At 45.2% G+C, this 10658-nt stretch overlaps 1 protein-coding gene across 1 annotated transcript; it reads left to right on the plus strand.

Annotated features, from left to right (window-relative positions):
* Positions 1 to 10658, plus strand: LOC137161935 (ficolin-1-like). Its single transcript, XM_067561426.1, has 10 exons — positions 1 to 107; positions 1705 to 1818; positions 4041 to 4094; positions 4718 to 4753; positions 5140 to 5175; positions 6607 to 6642; positions 7236 to 7363; positions 8310 to 8439; positions 9019 to 9153; positions 10405 to 10658. Exons 1-10 carry the CDS (start codon positions 26 to 28, stop codon positions 10656 to 10658), a joined length of 1005 nt encoding a protein of 334 aa, XP_067417527.1. The 5' UTR covers positions 1 to 25.

The raw sequence follows: 10658 nt of genomic DNA on the forward strand, positions 1-10658 counted from the left end.
TGCCATTGCAGAGGAAGCACCTGCCATGGGGACATCTACCCAGCAAACCCTCATCACTTTACTCTCCGTGGCAGCAGTGGTTGCCAGGGTGGAAGACACCTGCCCAGGTGAGTGAGAGACAAATCTGCTACTTTTAAAAATATGGTTCTTCCTACTTCTTCCTTGCACTATTGAGAGCAGAGTGGATTTGAATGGGCTCTTTATAGATTCATTTTATACGCTGATTCTTAATAACTCTCCATTGTGGCTAGCTTCTTCGGATATGAGGGAGACCCCAGAGTACGTAGCATTATCATTTTTTCTAGAGAAAAAATTCTGAAGAGAAGATAGTTTGCAATTGTAATATAATCACAGCATTGTTGTCTAACCATTTCTAATCAACAGCAGTGCTGTTCAAAGCATGTTCCTGGCATGCTGTACTAGATAACAGATCCATGGGACTCCATACACCGGCATTTTCTGTGGATAGTGTGTTCCAGAAAGACTTCAAGAGTGCTGGAATTTATATAAGTTTAGTCTCTCAATAGTATTAAAGATTGCACAAACCCGTCCATTTAAATCCCATGACAATATTTGGATTGCTACAATAGAGAAATAAAGAAGGAAATTCCATCCTTCATGAACTCTCTTGTGCCTCAAGATTACAACACTTGAGATAAGCAAGTTAGGAAAGGTCAACATGGTTTTGGATAAATAAGCCAACCCAAACTTCCTCTCCGGTCCTCCCTCCCCCAACCAAATCTAGCTTTTCTGAGGTTTGAAGAATTCACTTGACTGATTTTGTGTCAATTTCCTGGTTTCACTCAAGACCAGAAGTCATGTTAATGAGACACCACAAGAAAAATCTATTTCAAGTGAGATTTGGACATGACCAAAATGAGTGGGTACAAGAAATCTCAGAAGCTCTTGCTTAATTTCAGGACCTAGAAGATTCTGATAAATTTTGAAACATTCCAAAGAACCATCCGTACAGCTGTGGTTCTCCCACTGTTAGCTTAGGATCAGCCTAACTTTGAAGCTGAACCAGTTTAATAAATACGTTTAGATATAATAGTGATAGATCTTTACAAACTTAGTGCTTTCACCATCAGCTTCACAGCAATTTAGATGGTAGATCGTGTATTTAATTTCTGAAAGTGGGATGATTATTTTTGCATTTATAGCTAAGAAAGGAGACCTGTAGGTTCTGATCGGGATTTGATCAGGAGGACGGCTGGTGTTGGGGTCTGGTCACTAACCTAGGAGGTAGGAGACTATGGTTAAGTCCCTGCCATGCCACAGACTTTTTGTGACTTTAGGCAAGTGTGGGCGTGGGGATAAAGGATGTCAGCGCTGGGCCACATTCCTGGGGGGCTGGGAGTTGGGCCCAGGCTTTGGACACAAATTGTCCTCCGCGGGACCCGTGACTTGGGCTAAAAGGGCCATATACTACACAAGCAATAATCATGTGCAAACCACAGCAATTTTCTAGCCTTGAAGTTGAGGGGGGAGGAGGGAAAGCAAACCACAGTAACTTTCTAGCCTTGAAGTTACGGACAAACAGAGCAAATCAGGGCAACTTTCTAGCAGTGTCTGGAGCTGGGCAGACCTACCCAAAGTGGCCATAGGGTCATACAAGTACCCAGTGTCTGCCGAGTTTCCCTCCTCCCCCAACCACCCTTTGAAGATTCTTACAGGAGTCATTTCTTATTTGATTTACTCCAGAGGTGAGGATAGTGGGTCTCAGCAGTTCCGATAAACTTGCCGTTCTCCAAGGATGCCCTGGCCTAGCTGGTGCCGTAGGTCCCAAAGGTGACCCAGGTGCTGCAGGAATGAAAGGTACGTTCCCAGGCGCTGAATGAGGACCTGATCTGAGTGATGATGATGATGATGTTAGAAGTGTGAATGATTTCTCGATTTGTTCTCATTTTAACAGCCTGTTGGCATGAACCAGCAAAAAAGGCCGGTCTCAATTGTTTGTGTTCACTTAGTTTGGGATCTCTATGATTTAGTGTTTGGGTTTACTTAGGGATCTATTATATATCACGTCGTCTCTTGGCCAGCATTTAGCAACATTATCTGTAGCTCAGCTCTGTTCTGGACAGGGTTTTGTTTTAAAGAGTAGTTGTACTAGGACTTTTACAGCAGAAGTAATCAAGCTCTGTAGAAAATAGACATACCAAAGCGACTCCCACATCTTGACCTTCCTAAAACCTCAACTAACCCTGAACAAACAAACAAACTACAGTCAATAACCTGGTCGGATGAGTTCAGCAGCACACTGTGAAGCTTACCAACCTCAAGATCTAACAGACTGTTAGGAGGACTGGTTTCCAAAGGCAGGAGCCATTTACACAGGGTTTGTCTAGACTAGACTGCGGTCCTGTTTTAACTAGAGTTAACTGGTTAATATCAGTTAATTGGCAATGAGCACAACTTAGGCACTAGTCTAAATGCTCCACACGTGTTTGTTCCGGCAAATGTGTGTGGTTCAGCCCAGGGGAATGACAAATATTTGTGTCCAGTAAACGGGTGATCATAACCAGCTTCCTCAGTGCCTCCTCCTCCTCCCTGAAGAGTGACTTAATTGAACACCATCAAAGACGAGCCATGGTCATCTCCTGCTCTGACACTGATTCTGGAACATGTGTCCAAATACTCTTGCTATGGCTGATTTCCATAGGTGGAAAAGTCTTCGCTCTGGAAGAAGCCATATACTGTCCCAGAAGGAAAGCATTCTGGCTGAGGTCTCCTAGATGCTGGAGTAGAGGAGAAGTTGTGTCTCTCTTTGCCCTTAGTGCTAGACCCACACTGCAGCTAATGGACTGGGATATGGAGACTTTTGTATTTCTTTAGTTTCCACCAAAGCAGTAGCAGCACTCTTATCACCTCCACTTCTGTTACATCCATCACAAGCCCCATAGTGACCTGTAAGGACCTCTGGGCAAGAATCTGTCAGTGACTGGGCAACAGAGCAATTATCATTCCACACTAAGCCATTGGCAGAGTAGACCTGTAGATGAATAACATGGAGACACACTCGGGCCATCAACTTTTGATATCAGGCCATGCGCAGAGGTACACCAGCACAAATGCATGGGAGTCATCCTCTCAACCCCCCTCCACCAACACCACACTGGAGGTGTGATAATTGTGACCCAAATAATGGCATCATCCCCGTTTCCAATACTATCCTAAAGATAGCATCCAGAGCATGCCTGTAAAGATGAGTTTAGCCCCCAAACCATCTGCTGCAGTAATATGTCATGGAGCCAACACACTAGTTAGCATGGATCACCAAGGACAATAATAAATGTTCAGTGCTTGGAGAGGCCCCCATCATAGGAATAATTGCCTTAAATATCCTGATTACAGTGTAAGACTCACTCCGCCACAACAGACATGAGCTTAAAAATAACTCTGCTCTCTTACAGCGTCCATTTCCCCCAACGGGCAGTGCACAATGGAAACACAAGGGGTGCCATCTATGGAGAAATTAGCTGTTAGTTTCTAGGTCCCACATGCTGGTGACAATACAATATACGTGAATTTTAGTTGATGTCAGCAAGAAGCACTATAGGCAACAGATATTGAAATATTTGAGATATTCACTGGGTCAAATTCACAGAAGAACTCACGAAGGTACTGAGCTAAGTGGCAGGGGGAGGGGAAGGGACAGAGTTGTGAAGCCCAGCATAGCGGGTGTGAGCTATTTTGAAATTTTAACCCATCAAGATTAGGCCTTTGGGGTTACTCAAATTTCCCACTTTGATTTCACAGCAACACCCCCTACACAAATTTTGCTGCCAGAGCATTATTTTCAGGCAGTCACTTGCATGGCCTTTTGACAAAAAAACCTTAGCATTTCAATTCATTTCCAGTTATGCATTTCTTTAAGGCACCCATCACCATGGTGTCTGGTTACAGTTTGCATGGCTTAACTAGGTCATTAATGTTTCCAGTAAGAGCAACTGCTCCCTACAGCCTCTGGCTGTAAGGCAGAGGACAAAGAAGGATGTTACATTTGTGCGAGATATTTCGTCCCTTTCTGTGTTGTATAGGTGAACGGGGAATCCAGGGAATCCCTGGGAAGGCAGGACCAGAGGGGCCAAAAGGTAAAGTAATAAGAGGAAAACCTTGTGCTCTTGGTATGGGATGGAGATAACAGCCTCTGTTTTAAAAGCATGTGTATCTTCTCTCCAAGGAGCATTTGATCCTTTGAATAAACAAGGTGGCTATATCCCAGCCTCTCTCCTGTAGTCGTGAAGGGCCATGCTCACACAAGAACTGGTGCAATTTTCTGCCCAGGGAGCAGGGATAGGATACCAAAAATCCACACAGGGCTACAAATGCCCTGTGCCTCATGGAATCCTGCTCTGGAGGATCTCCTGCCATGGAGAGAGAGATGGGACAGGGCAGGATGGATGTGGGCGAGGGCAAGACGGAGGGTAGGTCTCGCAGATCAGGGCAGTGGCAGAATCACTGGCCATTTTCCCAGGCAGGGAGAAGGAGCAGCAGCAGGATTGGGGGCTGCTGGTGGGCTGAGGTTGCTGTAGCGATCGGAGAGCACTCCATGGCCCGGGGAGGATGCGGTGAGCTGCTAAGTCAAACCTTGGCAGTAGGTCTTGGTGCGGGACCAGGACTTGCCTTCAGATGTTTATCCTAAAAGAAATTCAGCTCTGAGCCCACAACGCTGAGGTGACTGCAGCTCTGCTAATCCTGTCCATTCTCTTATCAGGGGACAGAGGTGTTGCTGGACACGCTGGTCCAAAAGGTGAGAGCTCGGATCATTCATCTTGCCTGATTTCATGAAGCCACGTTGTTTATGGGGATGGGCTCTGACAGCTAACAGAGTCCAGTGTGAGACCAATTTTCTGATGTGCCAGGCCTTAGCAGGACTTCCAAGTCCTGCCTTTGGACACTGAAATCAAACACCTAGGCACATGGAAGAGGCACTCTGAAATCCTTCTTGGCTGACATTCAACAAGATTCATCCGCAGGATTCTGATTTAGCAACTCCATTCATAGCACATCCATGTTTTACACTGGGGCCACGTTTTCAAGGTTGGATGCTTTAAAGCTAGGCATTGCGTAAGCTCAACACAGATCAGAGCGTGATACCAGATAGCACAAGGATTTGACCCTGTGTTCTTTCTTTAGGTGATAAAGGATCTCCTGGAGCACCTGGAACAACAGGTGAGAACCTCTGCCCTCTTTCATACCAAAATCCTTTGGAGGTTCATCTTTAAAGTGCAGCTCAGTGCTAAAAAGGAAGTCCTTGGAAGTATCACAGTGGGGTCTCATCTTTCAAGGGTCCTATTGAAAATTTGTTTAGTTTACATGTAAGAGATTTCTTTTCCCTAGTTACCAGCCTTGCAAATTCAACCTGAGATCTGAGAGTCATGCTGGGTTCTTCCCTTTTTGTTCATCACCGCAAGTAACAAGTGCCTTCATTCCTGTGAAACACCACAGTGTTCAAATCGTGCCCTTAATAAAGTCTATGCAATCCTATTGATTTCAATGGGTTTACACAATTATAAGTGATCAGTTTTAGTAAACAGTGCTGTTGATGCTGCAGCAGATGAAGACTCTGACACCACCTACCACAGAGGTGGAAACATGAATAAACGGCAATTTGAAGAAGTCTGTGTGTTCAGAATAATATCTATTAAACTGGTGACAGTGTCAAAGGGCCATTTGTTTATCGTCACTTTTCAGAATAGAACTGCATTTAAAAGCACAGGACATGGACCACAAAGAAACTGACTTCCCCTCTCTCCCTCTGCCTCCTTCCCCCCCAGTTATGAATGTTAGAAATGTAGAGAAATACTGTGAAGTGAAGCCTGTAGATACAGGTCAACGTGTGGTCATCCAAGTGTTGCAACAGCTCCCCTAATTACACACAGATGGCATTTTGGCCAATGCCAGAACTCATAACAGGAAAATTTCTTGATTAAGATGACCCAGTTGCCCCATAATTCCCTCTCCATGTGAATCCTGGGAGAAAGGCCAGTTTTCCGCTTAAATAAAGATGTATCCTTCCACGAGAGGTTACGACTAATCACAACCCTTTCCTCTCCAGTAGCTCCTTTCCTCCAAGGATTTCAAAGAGCAATTTATAGATCTAAATTAAGTCTTACAATAGCCTGCCCACACTCCCTAGTGTGCTGGGGCGAGGCTACATTCTGAGAGTGCCAGATGGAGAAGGGATAGTGCAACCTGCTTCCCGATTCAGGGTTGGCTTGCTCCAGGGCCCAGCAGAACCAACAAACAAGAAGCTAGTTGCACCCTCAAGGTACTCCACTGCGTGTGTAGGATTCCCACAAGTGCACAGACTAAAATTGACCCTGGCTCGTGCCTAGGACATCTGTCTCATCTAAGGAGGGAAGGTGTCTTGCAGCCTCCTCTCCTTTGGTGGGAATGCATCATCCAGTTGACAATGAAAGAAACACCTAGGAATAATGGCTCATGAAAATACAAACCCAGCCAACTTAACACTGAACTTACAGCACTCTTTGTGCATCTCCAACCCAGAGGAATGTATGTGCAATCTACAGCATTTTTATTATAGTCACCATGAGCAATTCACAGAGAGTCACTCCTTTTTTATTGCTTTTTCCTGCACAGGAGGGAAAGAACTGGACAGCATACAATGCAAGAAAGGTGAGTAATTACTGGTCAGTCAGTTCATTCTGCTCCGGAAGACACAGAACCTCACTTCAGAATGCAGAAGCACATTTGATTCCTCCCAACTTTTGTGATGGTTGTGGTGTTTGTCACCTTATTCTTGGTCATCACAAACACATACACAATAGTGAAGCTCATTTTAAACGGATCTCCTCTTTAAAGAACCTGACTCAATTTCAGAACTGAAACCACAGAGTGGAGTTTTCAGTTCTTGCCTTCACCCAAACCAACAGAAGATTAACAAAGCAGGTGCCAGTAAGATGGCTACAATACTCAAATATCATGCTGGTCAATGGGATGGTTGCATAGATTGATGCAGTGGTATTCAGGCAGTTAAGAGTTGAGAATTTTTCTGCTGTTTGACAAACTCCCTGACGGAGGACAGCTGGCTTTGTTGTTAAGGCGATAGACTGGCACTTGGATGATCCAAGATCACTACCTGGTTCTGTCACAGATGTTCAGTTTTAGTAAAGTGGGGTTGGTGAGGTCTCTTCCTCCTTGTTATTGTTCTAGACAGTTTGCAATAATGTTTTATTTTAATCATCATTTTAAATTCTGGTTCTGGCCAGGAGCAAAAAACTGCAAGGAGCTGTTAGCCAGAGGGAACGTCCTGAGTGGCTGGTACACGATCTACCCCCAGGACTGTAACGCCATGAGCGTGCTGTGCGACATGGACACAGATGGTGGGGGATGGATTGTAAGTGAGAATGGCATGCACACAAATATCAGACGCCCTCATGCAGAACAAGCTCCTGTCCCAGGATGTGAGAAACTGGAACCTTTGCAACCTTGCAATAGCCCATGGCACTGCATTACAGCCCTCTGGATTTGGCTGATGTTCGTTTAAATTCTTTTGAAGAGACGAGTTCAATTCACCCTTTTTCGGTAAAAGCTGATGCAAAGGACTTTAAAGCTATTGAATGCTGCCCCTAAGCTCTTCCCTGGGGTGTCACAATGGCCTGACCACCAGAGGGGGTGGAAGCCAGAGAAAACACACTAGCTATTCTTAAAAAGGAGGTGTATCAGTATTTAGTTTGTCATCATCTACACCAAAAGTCTTTAGTCCTGTTTCCCCAGAAATTCTCCTGCCTCTCAGGCAAGTCCAAAGTTTCTTAGGGAGGCAACCCTGCAGCCTGTATCCAGCTCTGCCCAGCCTTAGTACCTTTACCCCAAAGGTAATTGCACTGCTGAGGCTGTTTTCCTTGTAGCACTGCTCCGGCATGCCCAGTTCTCTTGCACACTATCGCTCCTCCTCTGCCATTAGCTGGATCTGAGTTTTATAGGCCCAGATCCCTCCCACTCCCAGCAGCCTCTGAGGGGACTGGTTAATTAGAACTAGCCCCATGGGACAGTACACTCTATCACAGATACATTATCAGTGCTCTCCACAGGGGATTTAAATGCACCATTCTCATGACTGTTGCCACATTGAACATTTACCCCAGAGGGGCTGAGCTCTTATTCATATGAGACTGAAACGAATTGGAGCCATTTAAACTTGAGAACCTGATGTACATTTGGAGACTGGGAGAAGGTCTTTTTTTTTTTTTTTTTTTTTTTTTTTTAATTCCGTTCCCCAGCTCTTATTAAGGGCAGACTCTGCTCTTCAGTTTCCTACCTGAGCCCCTCTCATTTCCTTATAGGTTTTCCAGAAACGGGTGGATGGATCAGAGGATTTTTTCCGTGACTGGGCTTCATACAAGAGAGGGTTTGGCAACCGGCTGTCAGAATTCTGGCTGGGGAATGACAATATCCACCTGTTAACATCGCTGGGTAAGAAATCACCACTGCAGTTTTTCAGTCTAATCCCTCCGCATTACAGGGAACAATGGGACACACTAGCAATGGTGAAAATAACAACCAGGGCACTGAGCTTGTTTTTCACAACCCTTCTGGGAAAAGCCACTGAAGCAGAGAACGCTGTAGCTCTAATGTAGAGGATGGATCATTTAAAACATTGAAAGGTCTTCAAACAGGCTCTGTCAGCCATATGATGGCTGAACTATGTACTGACACTGATGAACTTCAGGGTAGGAGATGACTCTGGATACTCTGGGGCCAGATTCTTCTTTGCTCTGCAATGCAAAATGACTGTAAAATGCTCCCATTCTGACTTGCAGTGGTGTAAATGGTTACAGAAGGAGCAAAGCAATGGAAAATCAGGCTGTCTCTTCTCAACTGTGGGTCGGCTGCTTTGGCACTGTTTGCTAATAGTCCATTGTAGGATAGAAATCAGATTGGTAATGCCAGCCCTGCAGCAAACATCAGGCTGACTTAGGTGCAAAAAGGACCCCAAATGTAGTGCCAAAACAGAATGTGCTCAATGTTTCATGCTCACTTTGTTTTTAATAGGAAACTCTGAACTCCGCATTGACCTCAAAGACTTTGAAAACAACAAGCAGTTTGCCAAGTACAAGTCATTCAAGATTGCAGGAGAGACGGAGAAATACAAACTGGTTCTTGGAGACTTTCTTGGCGGCACTGCAGGTAGGTTCTGGTTCTGGGCAAGTCTTAAACCTTTGACAGCTCAAAGAAAACAGGCCCAACCAGCAGAGAGAGATGACACCTTCTGGCAAAAGCAAAATAAATTCCTCCCTAATCATCACAACTGTTTAAATGCTTAGGGGGAAAAATGTGCATCTTAGACACAGGATCAAATTTATTTACAGCATCTGGAAACTCAGTTCCAGGCAGTGCAGTTGGCAAGGAAACACTGACAGAGGGAATGGAGAACAGGAATCTTCCCTATCTGCATTGGAGCAGATGCTGTATTGATTAACACTGTGCAATCGGTGGGGATGCACAAGCCGTAAATCAGCTCAGAATGTGGCCCGTTGTTTTTGTATTTAGCCTCCAAATCTCTACGTTGATTTCACTAGCGACAACTGAAATTTTAGGAATTCTGAACCCAGTTGAACGCCGCGGATTTGAAACTCCATCAGGGCTCTATGAACCACTTGTCTGGTTAGAGATGGTTGTCCTTAACAGAGCACCCTAAGGCCGTGAGGTGGGAGGCCAGCGAGGTCTCTGCTCTAAGCTACAGCGTTCATGCGCCCCCACTACAACCACCGACACATTGAAGAGATGCAACATAATAGCACTCCCAAAGCACTGAGTTTCTCTAGTGACTTAGTAACCTCATTGCCAAAGCACTTCTTGTAACAGTGTGAAATCCTGGGACAATGTGGTCATGCTGCCATGTTAGAAGACCCAGCTTTCACCCCATTGAGATGAGTAGGGTATATTTTTAAGAGTTGTTGAGTGAGTAGCACTAAAAGTATGTTTATATGTGCTGCCTCCTCCTAATTCCTCCACCACAAGGGTTTCCTGGTGCCTGGTAGTGAAATAAGCCACCCCGTGGCAGAACTGACTGGCTGAGGTTTGGGGAATTAAAGAGGTGATCACATATGACAGTGCAGCACTCAGCTACTATCATGCTGAGTGCTGGGGCCTTAACCAAGGTCCAATGACGTCCCTAGAAAGACCCTCATCCACTTCAATGGGCTTGAGATCAGGCCCTAGACCAGTGGTTCTCAATCCATGGCCCAATCAGCACACAGCTGCAGCGCATGTGACATCCGCAGGGCCCTACAGGCAGTATATATATATTGTGTAGCTGCGGCCTACATAGAGAGTTGCATATGCAACCCACAATGGTAAACAGGTTGAGACCCACTACCCTAGAAAGACAGAAACTGTAACAGCTCTTTAATGAAGTAACACAATTCTTTTCCACAGGTGATTCACTAACTCAGCAAAAGGACATGCCGTTTTCAACCAGAGACCGTGACAACGACCTGGCTTCAAGTGCTAGAAACTGTGCTGAAGTCTTCAAAGGGGCCTGGTGGTACAAGGACTGCCACTGGTCTAACCTGAATGGGATGTACTTGGCTGGTACCCATGCCAGCTTTGCCGATGGGGTGAACTGGAAGACGGGCAAAGGATATAACTATTCCTACAAATGGTCAGAAATGAAATTTAGGCCTGTCTAA

Source organism: Emydura macquarii, unplaced genomic scaffold (genome assembly GCF_026122565.2).
Source record: "Emydura macquarii macquarii isolate MOO-44397 ecotype Brisbane River unplaced genomic scaffold, CSIRO-AGI_Emac_v2 contig_2417, whole genome shotgun sequence".
NCBI classification, from domain to species: domain Eukaryota; kingdom Metazoa; phylum Chordata; order Testudines; family Chelidae; genus Emydura; species Emydura macquarii.

What these genes read in the sequence shown, in the direction of transcription:
- LOC137161935 (XM_067561426.1), top strand. Translation starts at nt 26, where the DNA reads ATGGGGACATCTACCCAGCAAACCCTCATCACTTTACTCTCCGTGGCA. An exon ending in AGGACCAGAGGGGCCAAAAG is followed by an intron (nt 4,095 to 4,717) that starts GTAAAGTAATAA and finishes TTCTCTTATCAG; the next exon opens with GGGACAGAGGTGTTGCTGGA. An exon ending in CAGCATACAATGCAAGAAAG is followed by an intron (nt 6,643 to 7,235) that starts GTGAGTAATTAC and finishes GGTTCTGGCCAG; the next exon opens with GAGCAAAAAACTGCAAGGAG.